The sequence below is a fragment of the Ovis canadensis genome, chromosome 4, assembly GCF_042477335.2.
Source record: "Ovis canadensis isolate MfBH-ARS-UI-01 breed Bighorn chromosome 4, ARS-UI_OviCan_v2, whole genome shotgun sequence".
In the NCBI taxonomy this organism is placed as follows: domain Eukaryota; kingdom Metazoa; phylum Chordata; class Mammalia; order Artiodactyla; family Bovidae; genus Ovis; species Ovis canadensis.
Genome location: NC_091248.1, coordinates 129,103,508 through 129,125,433, shown reverse-complemented (window position 1 = coordinate 129,125,433; position 21,926 = coordinate 129,103,508). Strand labels below are relative to the sequence as shown.

The 21,926-nt window shown below is 45.1% G+C and overlaps 1 protein-coding gene across 18 annotated transcripts in view; it reads left to right on the top strand.

Annotated features, from left to right (window-relative positions):
- Window positions 1–2,471, top strand: part of PRKAG2 (protein kinase AMP-activated non-catalytic subunit gamma 2) — a 310,044-nt gene extending 307,573 nt beyond the window's left edge. For all 18 annotated transcript variants that reach the window (XM_069588745.1, XM_069588744.1, XM_069588746.1 and 15 more), the window contains one exon: window positions 1,306–2,471. In XM_069588745.1, coding sequence (XP_069444846.1) covers window positions 1,306–1,337 — 32 coding nt within the window. In that variant the 3' untranslated portion in view covers window positions 1,338–2,471. The remainder of the gene's footprint in view (window positions 1–1,305) is intronic.
- The last annotated feature ends 19,455 nt before the right edge of the window (window positions 2,472–21,926 follow it).

Below are 21,926 nucleotides of genomic sequence, written 5' to 3'. Positions count from 1 at the left end.
AGGTGTTTGTGGGATAATGAGTAAGAGATGCTTTTGAAATCATCCACTATTATGTGAATAAAAGGGCAGTTCAGTTCAGTCGCCCAGTCGTGTCCAACTCTTTGCCACCCCATGGACCACAGCACACCAGGCCTCCCTGTCCATCACCAACTCCCAGAGCTTGCTCAAACTCATGTCCATCAAGTTGGTGATGCCATCCAACCATCTCATCCTCTGTCAGCCCCTTCTCCTCCTGCCTTCCATCTTTCCCAGCGTCAGGGTCTTTTCCAATGAGACAGTTCTTCGAATCAGGTGGCCGAATTATTCAATTTCAGCTTCAGCATCAGTCCTTCCAATAAACATTCAGGACTGATTTTCTTTAGGATGGACTGGTTGGATCTCCTTGCAGTCCAAGGGACTCTCAAGAGTCTTCTCCAACACCACAATTCAAAAGCATCAGTTCTTTGTCACTCTGCTTTCTTTATGGTCCAACTCTCACATGCATACATGACCACTGGGAAAACCATAGCTTTGACTAGACGGACCTTTGTCAGCAAAATAATGTCTCTGCTTTTACCAGTAGTTATTCTTTTCACTGGATAATGGACACAGTTCCCCATTAAGGATACTGATTTGATAATTGACATTTTCTCTTGTTCAAAAAAGTTTCAGCTCTAGTTCATTGCCCGGCTTATCTCGGATGTTTCAAGTGAACTTAAGTATCTACACACGCAACCAGTGAGTCAACAGCTCAATGGCAGTAGCTACAATCTTTTAACCCCTTATTTTTATAGATTGTTAATCTCTTTCAAAGTGAACTGTCTTCTAGTGTCTGATGAGAAAACAGAGAAGCTGTTGTAATAAAAAAGAAAAAAAAAGCAGCTCCCCGCTCCCAACCCATTTAGAAATATCCTGGCCAGATGAGAGTAGGTGTTAGGTGCAGGTACTGTAAACATGTTACAACGCTTTTTTTTTCCCACATTTTTTGTAAGTATATACAACGGAAGTACTTTGCACCTTCACTAAAACTTAAATATACATTTCTTTAAAAAATTTTTAGCAGCAAAACCCTCTTCTTTTCAAATTAAAGCTTGCACAGTTAGAGTTACAATATGCAGTATGGAACAAAGGCATGCCACAGCAATGTCAGGGGCGGAGGGCAGTGGAACCTGGATCCACCTGCTCATCGCCCACGACTCGTGAGGCTCTGCAGGTGAGGGTAGGAGCCACGGGGTGGAGAACCACCTCTGTGCTCACCTAGGACCGCTGCAGCGGCAACATATTTTTACGTTTGCTTTGAAACTTCTATTTCCCGTCTCCTGGCAGGTGCCAAACAGAAGCAAACAGAAGCCGAGTGACCCCCGTGAGCGGAGGAGCCTTCGCAGGAGAACTTGAACAAAGATGCTGGGTCACGCTTTGCCTCATGAACATGGGCCGCGATGAACACAGCAAAGGTGGCTGAGGACGTGTGGCATCAGGGTTTAGCGATGGTTTTTTTTTTTTCCCAGTGATGTTGACATGAAGCATAAAAAGAGAAAGCTTGTATGTGTTTGAAGATTTCAAGCTTGCATTAAAAGACTGTTCTCAGACCGTCGTCTGAAAGATTTCAAATGCTGTATGTCATTAAAGTGCACTGTGTCCTGCGTTTTTATTCTTTTTCATGTTAAAGAAGTCACTGGTATCTTAACAGGCAGCATGACATAAGGCAGGTGTGTGGCCTCTTGAGAACTGGTGCCTTATGTGGGAACAGCGGCCCGTCATCACCGCTGCCCGCGGCGGCCGGAGCGCGTCCTGGCGAAGCGGCACTGCTGAGTGTGAGCGTCTCTGAACCTTTACCAAATCAGTTTGTTTTCATTCAGTTTGTTGACTAGCTGTAATCTGAATATAAATAATTTACTTTATAAAATTTTAATGATGGTCTTACGTTTAAGTGTTCCGTTCTGAACCACAGTGTAAAACAAGGCTGACTTACAGCAGCTTTATTTATTTTTTACTTTCATGCAGTTTTTTTACACATCTTTTTGGTGGGTAAACTTCACCATACCCATGAATAAACCATTGGTTGCTGCATTAAAAGGGCAGATTTCTCGTCATTTCACTTAGGGTCTGGAAAGGATAAGACTTCTCAGAGAGCCACTGTTGGGTTTTAAAAGCTGATGTTTCTAACAGCCTGTGTGGGAACCTGCTTTGCAGGGCTGCAAACAAAGTGCCCGGAAGATGTCTATTTTTTTTCTTGTGTTTTGACATGAAAATCATGATGTCTGTATGACTGCTGATGCGATTGTTTTGTAAATTTTACTGTGGCATATACAATGTTGTCATATGGTTGAGGAGAAACAAAATGTTTCCTAGTGTAAGTGCTCTGAAAATGTTGACACTGTGTGTGTGTGTGTGTGTGTGTGTGTGTACACACACACGAGTATAGTTTGGTTTTTTGTTTTGGGGTTTTTTTTTTTTCAGATTGAAAACTTAAAATAAATCTTACTATCTGCCGTCTTGTTAAAGTTCTTTAAAATACTTTGTATTTCAGCACACATTAATTAAAATCCTACATGCAATTTCCCACTTAGATCTTTCTCCCCAAATAAAGGAGAACACGCATTCTCCTATCCTTTTTTTAAATCAACAGGAAATAAAAACCTTAATGATTTGATTCATAAACTTTATCTCTCTCCATTATTAAATAAAACATTTCATTTAAAATTTCCATGCATATTTTATTATGCTAGGGGTCAATTTTTTCATCTAATAGGCCAAATATGAAAGAGATTTTGCATGTTTTCCCCATAGAAACAGTAGTGTTTGTGATTTAGGCTAATGGTAAATCTTGGAGAACAATGAAATATCAGAGAAAGTTAAAAAAAAAAATACCTGGTAATAAACCTGACCAAGGAGGTGGGAGGCTTATACACTAAGAACTATAAAACACTGATAAAGGAAATTGAAGATGATTCAAAAAATGGAAGTATATCCCATTCTCTTAGACTAGAAGAATTGACATTGTTAAAATGGCCATGTTACCCAAAGTAGTCTATAGATTTAATGCAACCCCTGTCAAGTTACTCATGACATTTTTTTACTAGAACAAATGTTTTACTAGAACTAAAATAATACTAAAATTTATGGAAACATGAATGACCCAGAATTGCCAAAGCAACACCAAGGGAAAACCAAAGCTAGAGGCATAACCCTCCTAGACTTCAGACTCTACTACAAAGCTACAGTAATCAGAATAGTCTGGTATTGGCAAAAAAAAAAAAAAACCCAGACATATAAATCAGTGGAAGAGAAGAGAGAGTCCAGTAATGAATCCACACACAGTCTTAACCGAGGAGGCAAGAATACACAATGGAGAAAAGACAGTCTCTTTAACAAGTGGTACTGGGAAAGCTGGACAGCTGCATGTAAATCAATGAAGTTCAAACACACCACACGATACGCAAAAATAAACTCAAAATGACTTAAATACAAGACATGACACCATAAAACTAGAACATGGGCAAAGCATTCTCTGACATAAATAGTACCAATTTTTTTTTTTAGGTCAGTCTGTCAAGACACAAAAATAAATAAAGGGGACCTAGTCGAACATACAAGCTTTTGCATACCAAAGGGAACCATAAATGAAAAGCCTATGGACTGGGAGAAAATATTTGCCAACAATGTGATCAACAAAGGCCTAATTTCCAAAATATACAAACAGCTCATATAATTCAATAACAATCAAAAAATGGGCAGACCACCTAAGCAGACATTTCTCCAAAGAGGACATACAGATGGCTTGAAAAGATGCTAACCATCACTAGTTATTAGAGGAATGCAAATAAGACTACGATGAGGTATTGCCTCACCAAGTCAGAATGGCCATCATCCAAAAGTACAAAAAATGCCTGAGAGGGTGTAGAGAAAAAGGAACTCACCCTGTCAGTGGGGATGCAAGTGGCACAGGCACTATGGAGAACAGTATGGAGGAGCAGTAACGAAAAACAGGGTTGCCATACGATCTTGCAATCGCATCCTGGGCATATAGCCAGAAACTCTAATTAGAAAAGACGCATGTGTCCCAGTGTTCATAGCAGCACTATTTCAATAGCCAAGACACAGGAAGCAGCGTAAACATCCATCAACAGATGAATGGGTAAAGATGTGGTACAACAGAACATCACTCAGTCAAAAAAATGAAATCACGCCATTTGCAGCAACATGGATGAACCTAGAGATTATCATAAATCAGACAGACGGACAAATAATATCATGATACCACTCGTGGGATCTTTAAGAAAAAATACGAATGAACTTCCTTACAAAACAGAAACAGACTCACAGACAGAAAATAAGTGCATGGTTACCGAAAGGTAAGGGGTGGGGGTGGAATTAGGAGTTTGGGATTAACAGATACACTACTATATAAAATAGATAAACAACAAGGACCTACTATATAGCACAGGGAACTATATCCAGTATCTTGTAAGAACCTACAATGCAAAAAAAAACTAAACAAAGTATAGGTATGTGTGTGTGTATATACATATATATATAACTGAATTTCCTTGCTGTATACCCAGTACTAACATTATTAACTATACTTCAACTGGGGCTTCCCCAGTGGCCCAGACGGTAAAGCATCTGCCCGAAATGCAGGAGACCCAGGTTCGATGCCTGGGTCAGGAAGATCCCCTGGAGAAGGCAATGGCAACCCACTCCAGTGCTCTTGCCTGGAAAATCCCATGGACAGAGGAGCCTGGTAGGCTACAGTCCATAGGGTTACAAAGAGTCGGACACAACTGAGCGACTTCACTTTCACTTTTTCATACTTCAATTAAAAAAAGGAAAACACTTGGAGAAAGGGAAAAAGTCACAAAGCTGCCAGAACGCAGTTTTGAAACAAAGTGTGCATCCTCGGTCCAGCCTTGCTCAGGCAGCACGGGCACGTGTGCGCAGACGGCACACAGTGTGAAGGAGGCATGCTCCGCGTCCTCTGCTTCAGAAGACAGTTTGGGTTCTTAAAAGAACCATGCCTCTTCCCACGAGGCGCGCTCATGTCCTGCAGCTCTCTGACCCACCCCCGAGTGCACTTTTTCTGAGGGTTTTGAGTTGTATAGTCGGGGCCAGGCACATCAGGGTGTGGAGCCTGAGGAAGCAGCCCCGTCTAGTGGTCAGGCTACAAGCAACCAAGTTCCATTATCCTTCGGTTTCCATCTAAGTGTTATTTGTTCCCAGCAAATGACCAAGACTGGATTACAGTAGACATGTTTCTGGGTGCCCTTCTAGAAACGAGGGAAAGTGGCACTTGAAGGATTCTGAGGGGAAACGTCTTAACAATTTGAGAGATGGAGCTCACCTTGGAAACCCTTGTACCAAGAGGCTGATAGCACCTCCAGAGACTGGTATGAACAAAAGTGACTAAGGTGAAAGCAAGAGCATGTTGGAAACGCCGCGTCTGTTCCAGAAACGGGGCATCTGTTCTACTTTGTCTTCTAATCCCTAAGAAAAACTTACGTGTTGAGCTGATAACATTTCTCATGACTGTCTTAGAGAGACATCTTTGCATGAACAGACAGTCCACTTAGACCACTGGTTCTCGATCCAGAGAGATTTCCATCCTAGAAGACATCTGGCAGAGGGCAGATGTTTTAGCTGTCACCACTGGGAGTAGAGAGAGGGGCTGCATGTCACAAAACACACCTCACTGCACACGACAGCCCCCATGACAAAGAGTATCTAGCCCAAGATGTCTGTGGTATTGAAGCTAGAAACTCTGCCCTAAAAAAATCAGTATTTTCTTGGTATTTTGATTATATTTGTTACTTCCTAACTGAATCCACCTGTCTTTGGAAGAAAAACCCAGCAGGTAGCCTTTCTGGGAGAGGAGACAACCAAAATAATACACAGGTGAATTCCATGGGCCCACATGACCCTCCTCACAATTTCCTTCCAAAGCATTTTCACCAAAAAAGTGAATGTTGCTTGCATAATATCAAGCGCTCTAAAGGGGAAAGTGTTACCCATAGGGATATGCTTGGAAAGTCAATTGTGCTCAGTTATCTTATTTTCATAAAGAAATGTAAAACAGGCTCCAAAATTGTTTTTCATGTAAAAAATTTTACATGTGAAAATGTTAAAAAAAATTTTTTTTCACCTGTAAAGCTGACAGAATAAGTTCATGTGTGGAGTACACTTGAAGCAACTTCACCTGAAATTCCATCTCGGTGTGTGTGAGTCACACCATCTCACTTCGTGGACTAAACGCATTGCATGGAACAATCACTCGGCTCTCAAAGCAAACTGAGGTTCCCACCTGCAGGGAGAAAATCAGACGCCCAGTTCTCTCTAGACATCTGTGCGCCAGAAGGGGGCCGACCTCCACACCTCACAGGTCAGAACCTGAAAACTCACTGAGACGCCAGGACTGACTCTTAATTCTGTAGCTCCCTCCCTGGAACACCTGCATCCCCATCGCCAGGTTTCCTTGGCAACCAGACTCCCAAGGATGGCTGGTTCTGGCACACTGAAGATGGAGGCCTGGGGTCAGGGTCATTCCTACCCACCAAGGTCCTACCCACTCAAGCATCCTGCCCCTCCCGCCTCTCCCCGGCCCTCAGGACGGCAGAGAACCTGGGCCAGCGCTCCTGGGGGCCCAGAACTCATTGGCCACAGGCCGGGGGGAGGGGCCTTGCTCATTCCAGTGACCCACTGGTCCTGGGAGCACGTGAAAGAGAAACGCATTCCACCATCCGGGGGCAAAGCCGCCCCCTCCCAGCTGGGGCCTGTTCCCTCCGCCTCCTCCTGGCTCCAGGACCCAGGGTCCAACACCCAAGACCTCGGTCTCCCGCATCCACACACCTGAGGCTCTGGCCACCCTCTCAACTCACTGCCCATGTCCAGGCTGCCCGATTCGTGGGCTCAGTGGCTGGGGGTGGGGGATACAGGGCCTCCCTGCAGGGAGCGGCACCCCCCGCCCCAGTCACCACCTGGACACCCCCACCCACACCCTGACCAAGAAGGCACGCTGGAAACCTCTCGCCTCCCATTCCATCCCTCGAAGACATGACACAACGGCAGCCTTCCTGACAGCTTCCGGGCGCAGTCAGGTCCATAAACAGGACCGTTCCAACATTCATCCATCGCAGTGATCACGCTGCTATCTTCACCCAAACCTCTGATCACCTCATTTCACTGATCAGAAACCATCAGCCCCCTACCCCGACCCCCTGCAGCCTGCGGGATCCAGCCGGGCCTCCTCGGTGGGAATGGGGCCCCACCCACACCTGTCCACCTGGAGACAGTCAGCTCTCTCCAGGCGCTCACCAAATGCCGCCTCCTCCGTGAAGCCTCCCAGGACTCTCCACACCCACAAACAGCCACCTCCTGCCTCCCTGCCTCACTTGACTCAGGATACACTGAGCGCTCGGTGTATAAGTTTCTGCAGTGTCCTGCCTCCTTTCCAGAAAGCAGGGAGCAGGCTTGGGCCCGCCTGAGGTCCATAGGCTGCTATAAAAATCCCTCAGGGCTCCTAGCCCGGTTTCCCCTCTGCGGAGTCACTGAGAGGGATAAATACACGTGTACACAGGGCTAGGAGGAAGGGCACTCCCAAAAGCTCAGTTCAGTTCAGTTCAGTCGTTCAGTCGCTCAGTCGTGTCCGACTCTTTGTGACTCCATGAACCGCAGCACGCCATGCCTCCCTGTCCATCACCAACTCCCGGAGTTCACTCAGACTCACGTCCATCGAGTCAGTGATGCCATCCAGCCATCTCATCCTCTATCGTCCCCTTCTCCTCCTGCCCCCAATCCCTCCCAGCATCAGAGTCTTTTCCAATGAGTCAACTCTTCACATGAGGTGGCCAAAGTGCTAGAGTTTCAGCTTTAGCATCATTCCTTCCAAAGAAATCCCAGGGCTGATCTCCTTCAGAATGGACTGGCTGGATCTCCTTGCAGTCCAAGGGACTCTCAAGAGTCTTCTCCAACACCACAGTTCAAAAGCATCAATTCTTCGGCACTCAGCCTTCTTCACAGTCCAACTCTCACATCCATACATGACCACAGGAAAAACCATAGCCTTGACTAGATGGACCTTAGTTGGCAAAGTAATGTCTCTGCTCTTCAATATACTATCTAGGTTGGTCATAACTTTTCTTCCAAGGAGTAAGTGTCTTTTAATTTCATGGCTGCAATCACCATCTGCAGTGATTTTGGAGCCCCAAAAAATAAAGTCTGACACTGTTTCCACTGTTTCCCCATCTATTTCCCATGAAGTGATGGGACCAGATGCCATGATCTTCGTTTTCTGAATGTTGAGCTTTAAGCCAACTTTTTCACTCTCCTCTTTCACTTTCATCAAGAGGCTTTTTAGTTCCTCTTCACTTTCTGCCGTAAGGGTGGTGTCATCTGCATATCTGAGGTTATTGATATTTCTCCTGGCAATCTTGATTCCAGCTTGTGTTTCTTCCAGTCCAGTGTTTCTCATGATGTACTTTGCATAGAAGTTAAATAAGCAGGGTGACAATATGCAGCCTTGACGTACTCCTTTTCCTATTTGGAACCAGTCTGTTGTTTCATGTCCAGTTCTAACTGCTGCTTCCTGACCTGCATACAGATTTCTCAAGAAGGTCAGGTGGTCTGGTATTCCCATCTTTTAAGCTCAAGGACTATGTAAAGTCAGATGCAGATGCTATCACGGTCGCCTGGGTCCCTGGGAAGGTAACAATACCCTATTTGTCTCTCTGATCGCTTATCCTGGCGAGTCACTGGCACCTAGGAGGTGCTTCCTGAATGTTCCTCCGACGTTTGATGAATGGTTGGTAAAGGCCAGTACTCCACTAGGATCGTGGGCTGGCTCCCAAGAGCTCTTCCCTCTAAACTGCGGGTTTCCTTGGTAAAGTTAGAGAGATACAACAGAAGATGGAGCACCATCCACACACTCAGAGGCAGCCTCTCCTCTGCCTTGACAGTGAAAGTAGCTCAGTCGTGTCTGACTCTTTGCAACCCCATGGACAATATAGTCCATGGAATTCTCCAGGCCAGGATACTGGAGTGGGTTGCCGTTTCCTTCTCCAGGGGATCTTTCCGACCCAGAGATCGAACCTGGGTCTCCCGCATTGCAGGCGGATTCTTTACCAGCTGAGCCACCAGGGAAGCCCCTCCTCTCCCTTGCTGCTGCTGCTGCTGCTAAGTCGCTTCAGTCGTGTCTGACTGTGGGACCCCATAGACGGCAGCCCACCAGGCTCCCCTTAAGCTGCAGCATTTGAGGGCTGACATGGGCTTCCCTGGTAGCTCAGATGGTAAAGTGTCTGCCTGCAATGCAGGAGACCTGGGTTTGATCCCTGGGTCAGGAAGGATCCCCTGGAGAAGGAAATGGCAACCTACTCCAGTACTCTTGCCTGGAAAATTCCATGGATGGAGGAGCCTGGTAGGATCCATAGGATCGCAAAGAGTCGGACACGACTGAGCAACTTCACATGGAGAAGAAAATGGCTACTCACTCCAATATTCTTGCCTGGAGAATCCCATGGACAGAGGAGCCTGGAGGGGTACAGTCCCTGGGGTCTCAAGGAGCTGGACACGACTTAGCGACTAAACCGCCACTACCACTGTGGGGGTTCCAGAAGAAGCCGCGGAAGGAAGGATCCTGAGGATAAGGGCCTTCCTCCCTTTCCATCACAAAGGGCACTTCCTTATCAGAAGGGCAGGTGCAGGTGCTCCTGGACCCCCAGACAGCATCCAAGGTCAGAGGAGAGGGCTGCCCTCATGGGATGGGGTACCAGAGGGCACAGCGGTCAGGGGAAGGGAACACAATGGACCCAAGTGAGGGAGAATGAGGAAAGGACACCAACACCCACTCAGAGAGGAAAATGGGACTGTCCTCAGGAGCTGGGAGTGGATGGAACAGACCAGAAGAAGGTGCGTTTAGAGCCAGCGCCTCTCCCCTCCAGAGAAGGTGCAGAGGATCCAGTGAGCTTGCTCCTGACCCTCTGACAAACCGGGAGCGGCCACTTGGTGATATTTTGAGAATTCGAGGCACCATCTTTCTTTGCCCCTTTTCTTCTTGGCCAGCTCAATTTCCAGAAACCAAAAGGTGCTGTTAAAGGAACAGCCCCAGATGAATCCCAGTCAGAAGAGTGGAGTGGAAGGAGGGACAGCGCAGTGGAGCCGTTTGCAGGTTTCCAGGAAGCCGGCCTGGAAAGAGGGCCACGCCATCCCTGGAACTTTGCAGAGCCACAGTGAAGAGGAGAGGAGTTTAGTCCTGATCGACGGAGCTGCAGTATTAATTCATTTACTTGGCAACAGCTGAGCTGGGCACAGAGCACTTGCCTGGGCCACACGTGTGACCGGCATCCTTCTGGTCCGCTCCATCCACTCCCAGCTCCCGAGGACAGTCTCGTTTTCCTGTCTGAGTGGGTGCTGGCGTCCTTTCCTCATTCTCCTTCACTAGGGTCCATTGTGTTCCCTGTTCCTCACCCGCTGTGCCCTCCAGTACCCTGTCCCGTGAGGGCAACAAATCCCTTGGACCCTCCTGGGTGGTGGGGGTTGGTGAAGGAGAGCAGCATTAGGAAGGGTCCTAGGGTTCTGGTTCCAGCTGCTTTCTCTCCCTGGAACCCCCACCCCAGATTCCAGCTCAGCCACGGCTTCATTCTTGCTGACATCTCACCCTCTTTGGCGAGCGTTTTGACCTGTTTTGACCACGTTCTATTAACAGTTATGACCAATACAAATAATAACACAAAGCACATCAGCGGGAGGAGAGCCAGCAAGGAGCTCACGTGTTTCTCCTAAGAGCACAGTCCCCACACACCATCAGGAGCTGGTCTGCATCAGCACAGAAAAGTTCACGGGCCCAAGTTCATATGGCTTCAGATTCGAGGATGCTGAGGTTGGATAACAGTCCAGTCCAGTCCTGAAACCTGGTTCTCAACGGCTGTCGTGGGGGGAAAAGCTACATCCTCCAGGAGGGTCTGCAGAAGTCCTCACCCTCAGGACCTGCAAATAGGACCTCACTGGGAAGCAGGGTCTTTGCAGATGTCACCGAGTGGAGTAGGGCAGCCCCTAATCCTATCCTATGGCTGGTGATGTCATGAGACGAGGAGAGGGACACAGAGACAGACACGTGGACAGGACAGGACCGGTGACAGCAGACTGATGCATGTGACAGCTAGTTCAGTTCAGTTCAGTCGCTCAGTCGTGTCCGATTCTTTGCGACCCCATGAATCGCAGCACCCCACGCCTCCCTGTCCATCACCAACTCCCAGAGTTCACTCAGACTCACGTCCATCGAGTCAGTGATGCCATCCAGCCATCTCATCCTCTGTCGTCCCCTTTTCCTCCTGCCCCCAATCCCTCCCAGCATCAGAGTCTTTTCCAATGAGTCAACTCTTCGCATGAGGTGGCCAAAGTACTGGAGCGTCAGCTTTAGCATCATTCCTTCCAAAGAAATCCCAGGGCTGATCTCCTTCAGAATGGACTGGTCGGATCTCCTTGCAGTCCAAGGGACTCTCAAGAGTCTTCTCCAACACCACAGTTCAAAAGCATCAATTCTTCGGCACTCAGCCTTCTTCACAGTCCAACTCTCACATCCATACATGACCACAGGAAAAACCATAGCCTTGACTAGACGGACCTTAGTCGGCAAAGTAATGTCTCTGCTTTTGAACATACTATCTAGGTTGGTCATAACTTTTCTTCCAAGGAGTAAGCGTCTTTTAATTTCATGGCTACAGTCACCATCTGCAGTGATTTTGGAGCCCCCCAAAATAAAGTCTGACACTGTTTCCACTCTTTCCACTGTCTCCCCATCTATTTCCCATGAAGTGATGGGACCAGATGCCATGATCTTCGTTTTCTGAATGTTGAGCTTTAGGCCAACTTTTTCACTCTCCTCTTTCACTTTCATCAAGAGGCTTTTTAGCTCCTCTTCACTTTCTGCCATAAGGGTGGTGTCATCTGCATATCTGAGGTTATTGATATTTCTCCCAGCAATCTTGATTCCAGCTTGTGTTTCTTCCAGTCCAGCGTTTCTTATGATGTACTCTGCATAGAGCTTAAATAAGCAGGGTGACAATATACAGCCTTGACATACTCCTTTTCCTATATGGAACCAGTCTGTTGTTCCATGCCCAGTTCTAACTGTTGCTTCCTGACCTGCATACAGATTTCTCAAGAGGCAGGTCAGGTGGTCTGGTATTCCCATCTCCTTCAGAATTTTCCACGGTTTATTGTGATCCACATAGTCAAAGGCTTTGGCATAGTCAATAAAGCAGAAATAGATGTTTTTCTGGAATTCTCTTGCTTTTTCCATGATCCAGCGGATGTTGGCAATTTGATCTCTGGTTCCTCTGCCTTTTCTAAAACCAGCTTGAACATCAGGGAGTTCACGGTTCACGTATTACTGAAGCCTGGCTTGAAGAATTTTGAGCATTTCTTTACTAGCGTGTGAGATGAGTGCAATTGTGTGGTAGTTTGAGCATTCTTTGGCATTGCCTTTCTTTGGAATTGGAATGAAAACTGACCTCTTCCAGTCCTATGCGACAGCTAGGTGCTTAGTTATGTGTTTGAAATGTTCCATACTAGTCGTTCTTAAAATTTACAAATGTTTTACAAAGTTAAAGTTATCTTTCCTTTCAAAGTAGTTTTATCTTAACCTAGACATATTAAAAATTACAGTAAGTGATAGGATATATATAGCTGAGAATTAAAAAAGCAGACAAAGCAGACCCTTGCAATTTTTCAGTGACACAGATTCATTTGACTTCCCGGTACTTCGACATGCCTTCATTAGAAGCAGACTATGCATGCTACTTCCTGTTATTAGTACATTCAAAGTTGTCACTCAAAAGTAACCATGTTATTGATTCCAGACAACTTAACACAACGTGATGAATAATTTAGATTTGTTCATTATACGCGTGCACTTGAAAGTTCTATTTATTATGCTATAAATTCGTTGATCCCAATGCTCTTTTTTGAAATAGATTTTAAGAAGCAGAAACAGTTTTTAAAAGAGAACAGAACGTACTTTCCTCTATTATTTGCAAATTGTTTTGGAGAAGAATGCTCCCACCTCTGTTGTGAAACAGAAATGAAGGTATAAGAACGTGGGGAGCACACCTTGCAGGGAAGTGAAATGATGGGAAATGGCCACCCTGCCCCACCCCCAAGCTCATCAGCCACCTCCAGCCCTCCTGATGGTCCATGATCATTTTCAGGTAGGGGGTCACTGACGGGGGAAGCAACCCTCCTCCTCCCCCAGCCCCGTGCTAGAGCCCTGTGAGCCCCCCAGGGGGCGGCTAGCCCACAGCCTTGCAGCGCCCACGGTCTGACCCTCCTGATTCCCTGCCCTCCTGGTCCAGCCTCGATCCCACCCAGACACCACCAACCCGCCGCCCCTCTCCTTTTGAAAGACCCCAGCCCTGGATGACCACACGCACTGCGTTGGCTGGCCTCACCCATCACTTCTTCACTTGCTTAGATTTCCATCCCCTGTCATTAATTCAGCTCCCAAACTCTCAGCAAGAAGGACTCATCTCTTCGCACGGAGTTCAGAAACATGCCATAACCCATCTGTTTCCTTGTCCTTAGGGCCAGCTCTCCTCGGCTGGCCATCCTCCTGCTCAGACTGGACCAGTGACTTTTCTAGGCCCACTGTCTGGCCAGATGCTTGTCGGTGGTATTAGTTCTTCCCCAAACCAACATCTTCCTTTGTTGGTAATATTTAATTTTTGCTTTGTATATTGTAATTCCAGCTCTTTATTTTCCCTTCCTTCTGATTTCCTTGAGTTTATTGTGTCCTTATTCTAAGTTCTTATCCTAAACTCATTAATATTCAGCTTTTTTTGCTGTTCTAATGTAAGCATTTAAGGGTAAAATTTTCCCTTTTATGGCTTCCATAAGCCTTGATTTTAGCATTTTTTGTAGCACTTTTATTATCATTCAGTTTAAATATTTTCTAATTTCCTTTTTTATTTCTTTTTGACCCATGACTTAGATAGAAGTCTGTTCCCTATTTCCCAAATGAGTGGGGTTCTCTCTGTCTTTGTTGCTGACTTCCAACTTAACTGCACTGTGAGCAAAGCATATGGCCAAGGAGAGAAATTCTTGAACATCTGTTGGCTTGTTTCATGACACAAGACACGGCTTCATAAGTGGCTTGAGTGTATTTCTTTTCGTTTGTTGAGCGCCGTGTCTGATAGATGGGCATTATACAAGTTTGTTAATTCTGCTCCTCAAATCTTTCCTCTCAAAAACAAACCTTTCCTCTCCTGATTTTTAAAAACTATTTTACCTACCAACTACTGAAAGGTATTAAAATATTGGTATATGATTTCTTTCTTTCCTTGTAGTTTTGTCAAGTTTTGCTTCATATATTTTGCATGAATAAAATGTTATTGCTTATGTAAGTTTGGAATCATGATATGTTTCTAGGGATTTAAACCTTTTATAATTACTTAGAGACTCTCCATTCACAGTAAGGGTTTTGCTGTAAACCCTAATTTTTTTAAAATCAATACAGCTTCACAGGTTTTCATTTGGTCAGTGTTTGGTGTATCCTTTGCAACATTTGCTTTCAATTTCGTGTATGTTCTAGATGCTTCTCTTGCAATCACCACATGGATAGATTTTTTTCAGAATCCATTCTGTCAATTTTTGTCTTCACAACATTTTATATCCATTTGTTGTAATTACTGATATATTTGTATTTGGCTTTATTTTATGTTTTCTATTAGCATGGCCTTATTTTATGTGTATTTTTTCCCGTTTTTTTTTTTTTTTCATTCCACTCCACTTCTTACCCCATTTTCTCCTTCTACTATTTGGAATTTTTGCATATTTCAGCACTATCTCAAATAGGTAGGGACTTTTTAAGACATCTAATTATCATACGATTATCTCAACTGAACATAATTAACAAAATCCCTTACTATCACATAATACCCTCTGTTCTCAAACATTCCCAAAGCAACATACATTTAGTGTATTCAAATCAAGATGTAAACAAGATCCATATATTGGAGTTGGCTAATTTCTCTCTCTGCTTTTTTAATCTGTGTGTGCGTGTTAAGTCGCTTCAGTCATGTCCAGCTCTTTGAGATGCTATGGACTGTGGCCTGCCAGGCTCCTCTGTCCATGGGATTCTCCAGGCAAGAATACTGGAGGGGGTTGCCATGCCCTCCTCCAGGGGATCCTCCTGACCCAGGAATTGAACCTGTGTCTCCTGCATTGCAGGAGGATTCTTTACTCACTTGAACTACCTGGGAAGCTGGTTTCAATCTATAAGAGTTTCTCTACCCACCTCCCTTTTTCCAGGTCACTTGGTTATTGAAGGAATCAGGAGGCTTATCCCACAGATTCCTGCACACTCTGGATTGCTGATGCTTCACGAGGCGTCACTTAGTATGTTCCTCTAACCTGACTTGGGGCTTCTTCAGACTCAGGTTTAATTTTTTAGCAAACACATTTCATAGATAGGACTTGTACTTTCTATTACAAGACAATCAGACATTGTATGTTTCCTGACATGATGCAATTCAGCATACAAGTCAGAAAGCAAACACCACTCAGAAATAATAATGTCTAAAAGCCTCAGAAATATTACACGGATGCTCCAGTCTGGCATAAATACAAAAAATTCACATTCCAGAATTTTTAGTCTTATTTTAGACCATCCATTTTTATCTTCCATTTATTTGAAAATAATTAGAATCATATTAATGGGGCTTCCCTGGTGGCTCAGTGGTGAAGAATCCACCTTCCAATGCAGGAGACATGGGTTTGATCCCTGATCAGGGAAGACCCCACATGCTGTGGAGAAACTAAGCCTGTGAGCCACAATTATCATGCCTGTGCTCTAGAGCCAGGGAACCACAACTACTGAGTCCGCGTGCCACAACTACTGAAGCCTGCACGCCCTAGGGCCCGTGCTCCAAAACAAGAGAAGCACTGCAAACACCTACCACAATTAGAGTCGCCCCTGCTTGCCACTAAGGGAAAGCCCCTCCAGCAACAAAGACCCAGTGCAGCCCAAACATCAATAAATAAAATTATTTTTTAATAAAGAATCACATTTAAAAAGAAACGTTTCTTTTGTGAGAAAGGATAAAAATGTTCCTGTGTTTTCTGTGAAAGAGAAAAATATGACCACATAATGCTAAGACTTACCAGTCCTTCTTATCAAAGGTCCACCTAGTCAAAGCTATGGTTTTTCCAGGAGTCATCTATGGATATGACAGTTGGACCATAAGGAAAGCTGAGCACCAAAGAATTGATGCTTTTGAACTGTGATGTTCGAGAAGACTCTTGAGAGTCCCTTGGACTGTAAGGACAGCCTACCAGTCCATCCTAAAGGAGATCAGTCCTGAATATACATTGGAAGGACTGATGCTGAAGCTGAAACTCCAATACTTTGGCCACCTGATGCAAAGAACTGACTCATTGGAAAAGACCCTGATGCTGGGAAAGACTGAAGGCAAGAGGAGAAGGGGATAACAGAGGATGAGATAGTTGGATGGTATTGCCGATTCAATGGACATGAGTTTGAGCAAGCTCCAGGCGTTGCTGATGGACAGGGAGGCCTGGCGTGCTGCAGGGTCCATGGGGTCACAAAGAGTCAGACACAACTGAGCAACTGAACTGAACTGATCAGTCCAGCAGCTAGCATAAACTTCTACTTTTTGCTCTTTGGAGGTAGGAAAATTTAAACATTTTAAAAGATGACGATTTTATAATAATATATATATATTATTACAGTTTGGTAAAATGGCTTTTAAGTGCCATTTTGAACAATGCACACTATTAAAGAAATATCAAGTTTTGCCCTTGAATTTTGTCCTATATATGTTGAAAATTTGGGTGGCTTAAGAAATTTTTTTCATCTATATTGAATAGAATCAGCTTACCTATCATACTGCTTTGGCTATTTACAGTTCTTTTCTTTCCAGTTAATGAGACAGCTGAGAGATGAGTATCGAGAGCAGTCGAAAAGAGTTCTGTTCTGATAAACTGGTTTTCAAAGCTGGTTTTTACATATATTCTTTCCAATCAATGCTCTCTTTGCTTTGCTCTCATGAAACTCTCTCTCAAAATGGATCTATATTGACAACAACCCAGGGACAGAAGGAAATAAATGAAAGTTGTCATTCTCTCCACCCCTTTCTACTTTATTCCTGAATATCTCAACTGGGGCTGAAACTTCTGACTCCAGGCTTCAACCTTAACATAAATGCGTCTAAGAAGGAAGAATATAGTAAACCCCAGGGGCTTGTGCTGTTTCCATCAGTCACTCAAGGAGTTCTTCCCTTTTTCTGGAGGCCTTTGGTTGTATGGATTTACCCAGTGATAGTGAGTAATCCTGACTGCCTCCACTATTTACCCAATTTACAAAAATTACTTAATGGAGAAGGGAAATCACAAGTGAAAAAACAACTGCAAGCTAAAATTGCAAAATGACAATTGTCATAATTTGCTGAATGAAATTCTACTTACACAATCTGAAACTTGAAAAGTCACAGGTTAACTATAATTTCTAAGATAAGCCCTCCACTTTTCCAGAATTTATGTACCCCGGCCCCCTGATATTTTTCAAGACCGCATTCCCTGATATTTTTCAAGGAATGAAAAGACATATTTTTCAAGAGCCGGCCCCTCTGCCCCTCCCTCTGTGAGTATTATGATTAAATACTGACAACAGGCAACTCTGTTCCAAGTTCACTCAAGGACACGAGAGCTGCTCCTGAGAACCAGTCAGTTAGGAAGCAAAGGACTTGCCTTGCATCCTGGGCTCCTCAGAAAAGCCGCAGGCAGGCTGATCACCTTGGTGACAGGTTCCACAGACAGGAGAGACGGAGGGAGGCCTCCACCCCGCACAGCCGGCTCTGGGAGACAGCGCCGCTCCTCTCTGACTGAGTGGGACCCTGAGGGGCCTTCCTGGGACAGGCCGCCCCCATCCCCTCTGCTGGAACACCTCTCTGAAGGACTGGCCTAACACGTGATACACATCTCCTAGGTTGTCCCACAGGTGTGAAAACCTCACCAAATGAAGACGTTAACCACTTGAGGACCAGGAGCACCCAGCTCCCAGGTCTGTGGAGCCCAAGGACTGACCCTGTTAGCCCTTGTGACACCACCCTGTGTGGCCTCCCCATCAGCCAGTCAGAGGTTTGCGCACGAGCTGATCCCAGACTCTAAGACCCTCCTTCCGCACTAGGCTTTTATTTATTTTTTAAAATTATTTAGTTGGCTGCACCAGGCCTGAGTTGCAGCATGCAAGACCTTCTGTAGCTGCAGCCTGCAGAAATGCAGCCTGCGAACTCTCCCTTGCGGCATGTGGGGTCTAGTTCCCTGACCAGGGATCGAACCTGAGCTCCCTACATTAGGAGTTTTAGTCCTAACCGCTGGACCACCAGGGAAGTCCCTCACTTGGCTTTTTTTTTTAATATAAATTTATTTATTTTAATTGGAGGTTAATTACTTTACAATATCATATTGGTTTTGCCATATATCAGCATGAATCCGCCACAGGTATACACGTGTTCCCCATCCTGAACCCCCCTCCGTCCCCGTACCATCCCTCTGGGTCATCTCAGTGCACCAGCCCCAAGCATCCAGCATCATGCATCGAACCTGGACTGGCTATTCGTTTCATATATGATATTATACATGTTTCAGTGCCATTCTCCCAAATCATCCCACCCTCGCCCTCTCCCATAGAGTCCAAAAGACTGTTCTATACATCTGTGTCTCTTTTGCTGTCTCACATACAGGGTTATCATTACCATCATTCTAAATTCCATATATATGTGTTACTATATTGTATTGGTGTTTTTCTTTCTGGCTTGCTTCACTCTGTATAATAGGCTCCACTTTCATCCACCTCATTAGAACTGATTCAAATGTTTTCTTTTTAATGGCTGAGTAATACTCCATTGTGTATACGTACCACGGCTTTCTTATCCATTCATCTGCTGATGGACATCTAGGTTGCTTCCATCTCCTGGCTATTATAAATGGTGCTGAGATGAACCTTGGGGTACACGTGTCTCTTTCAATTCTGGTTTCCTCAGTGTGTATGCCCAGCAGTGGGACTGCTGGGTCATAAGGCAGTTCTATTTCCAGTTTTTTAAGGAATCTCCACACTGTCCTCCAAAGTGGCTGTACTAGTTTTCATTCCCACCATCGGTGTGAGGGTTCCCTTTTCTCCACACCCGCTCCGGCATTTATTGCAGCCATTCTGACTGGCGTCCTCACTTGGCTTTAAAATTAAAAAATGCTTTGCTGAAAGCTTTCGGGGAGTTTCGGGCTTTTTAGAGCGTGAGCCGCCCGTCTCCTTGCCTGGCCCTGCAGTAAACCTATCTCTGCTCCAGCCTGCAATGCTGTGGTGTGTTTGCTCTCACACGCGGGTTCCGCTGCCCCCAGGTTGCACCCTTTCTGCCTGCGGCACCCGTCTCTGCTGCATGATCTTCAGCGGCTTATGGCTCCTATTTCCCTGTGTCTTTCGGCTTCTACCCTGCTTCCAACTTGACACATCTTACATGCAAGCCCCGAGCAGCTGGGACCGCTGAGCCAATCACACAGTACAGCTCACCCTTCGAGCCGGGCTCTGAGCAGGCCACCCTTGGCTCACGTGCTTGTCCTGATCCAGCCACTGCAGGATCAAAACCGTCCCGTCACAGACCATGCCACCCTGTGAAGGAAGAAACCCTCCAGCAGGGCCCTGCAGCCGTGAAAAGCCTTCCAAGGTCTCCCCAGAAAGCAGCTATGGAATTAAACCGGTGAGCATCCTGGCTGGCCTGCTCAGGAGAGTTGAAAATAAAACTATCCGTTCAGACTCGATGTTCTAACGTAATGACTTTGATCTAATATTAGCTTAAGTTACTAATGAGTTCCTACATTTCAGCAAATGCTGAGACAAAGCTATACTCCAAATCAGGATGGGCTATTTCAGTTCAGAATTCAGGTGCAGTTAGGTGAAGTTCTGTACGATACACTGTTGTTCAACCGGGGCACAACGCTTATTCCCAAAATTCTCCTGTTGGAATGTTTTTATTGTTTAGTATATGGTATACTAAATGACACATTTGCTTGAATCTTGACAGCTGGCTAATTTTATGCTTGCATTAATCTTAAAAATTGTAATTCTCATGGAAGGAAATTCATAGCCAAATTTTCTTACACACCATTCAAGCTTCTTTCTTATCGTTTATCTGGGCACATCACCTTTTTACATTATTTATTTTTTAGCATCCAACCCATGTTGTAAGCTTCCTCTCTGACCCTGACCTTGGTCATGTTGACCATCCCACTAACAAAGGAAACTTCTGAACCAAGCTTGGCACTGCCCAGTTCAGGGAAGACCTCTGTCTAGCACGCTCCAGTCAGATCTCTTTCTTCCTCCAGCCAAGTGCTGCCTCTAAGGCTTTTCACTGGTTTGTCTCCAGCTGGCTGTTCCCCTCTCCTCTTAACTACTGTAGCTGGTTTTCTTCTCTTCCCAGCCACCGTCCTCAAGGTCAAGCAAAAGAGCCCTCCCCACTTTAGAAGTTCTGGGACGGGAACCTTTTCAGCTCATGGAAGCATCTGATACTCCTTTCATGTTTGTTTTGGTTGACTCGCTTTAATTTCAAAAGACTTATGTAGCTAATCTCTCCTCCATCAAAATCAAAGGAAAGTTGGCTTTCCTTGGAGATGAAATCTTTAACAAAAACCACATTAAAGAACAAGTAACACGATGTGAACTGATACTATGAAAGAATTCAGAGAAAAGTAGATATCATAGAATAATTTCAAAACAAGACTACGAGGAAAGTTTATATTCAATGCCATCTCATATGCTGCATGAGAGAATACACACTGAAGACAGAACCAAGTATTCAATCCAGTCCCAAAAGAGAAAAGAAGGAATGCAAAGTAAAGGGACAAGAAGACAGGCGAAGCCTCCTGAAGCGTTAGGTGGGGAGCCTCACCCAGCCCGTCAGTGGGCTCTGGAGGCACACGGCGATTGCGTGGCTTGCCAGATTTTATGAGGCAGAGCAGGCGTTCAAACCCTGGGGTATTTACTCAAAACAGAAGTCCTTGCCTTGTTGATAGGCCATTTCTGGAATAAAACTGGCATACCAATTTTTTTTTTAAAGATGATTTCGGATACAAACATCTCTTGCTAAGGTAGGAGAGTTGGAACCAACTGTATCTTGTCCTCAAGCAAATAAACACCACACTTAGTGGTGAAATGTGTACTGCTTACTCCCCAAGGTCAAGGACGAGACAAGGGTATCTGCTCTCACCACTTCTATTCAGGATCATAGTGCAATAAGACAAGAAAATTATATAAAGCACCCAAAATGAAAAGCAACCAGTAAAAACTGTATAATCATCAACACAGAAAAGCTAATGGCCTTCTACAAAAAGATCTACTAAAACTAGTGAGTTTAGCAATGTTTTTAGATAAGAGATCAGCAGTCAAAAATCAATTGTAAAAAAAAAAAAATCAATTGTATTTCTGTATACAAGCAACAGGCAATCAAAAATAGAAAAATTTAAATCCCATTTACGTGGGCCCAGTCACTTAGTCATGTCTGCCTCTTCGCGACCCCGTGGACTGTAGCCTTCCAAGCTGCTCTGTCCACGGAATTTTCCAGGCAAGAATATTGGAGTGGGTTCCATGTGCTCCTCCAGGGGATCTTCCAGATCCAGGGATCAAACCCACATCTCTTGCTTCTCCTACTTTGGCAGGCAGGTTCTTTACCACTAGTGCCACCTGGGAAGCCCCCAGTAGGGATGTTCAGTTCAGTTCAGTTCAGTTCAGTTCAGTTCAGTCGCTCAGTCCTGTCCGACTCTTTGCGACCCCATGAACCGCAGCACGCCAGGCCTCCCTGTCCATCACCAAATCCCGGAGTTCACTCAGACTCACGTCCATCGAGTCAGTGATGCCATCCAGCCATCTCATCCTCTGTCGTCCCCTTTTCCTCCTG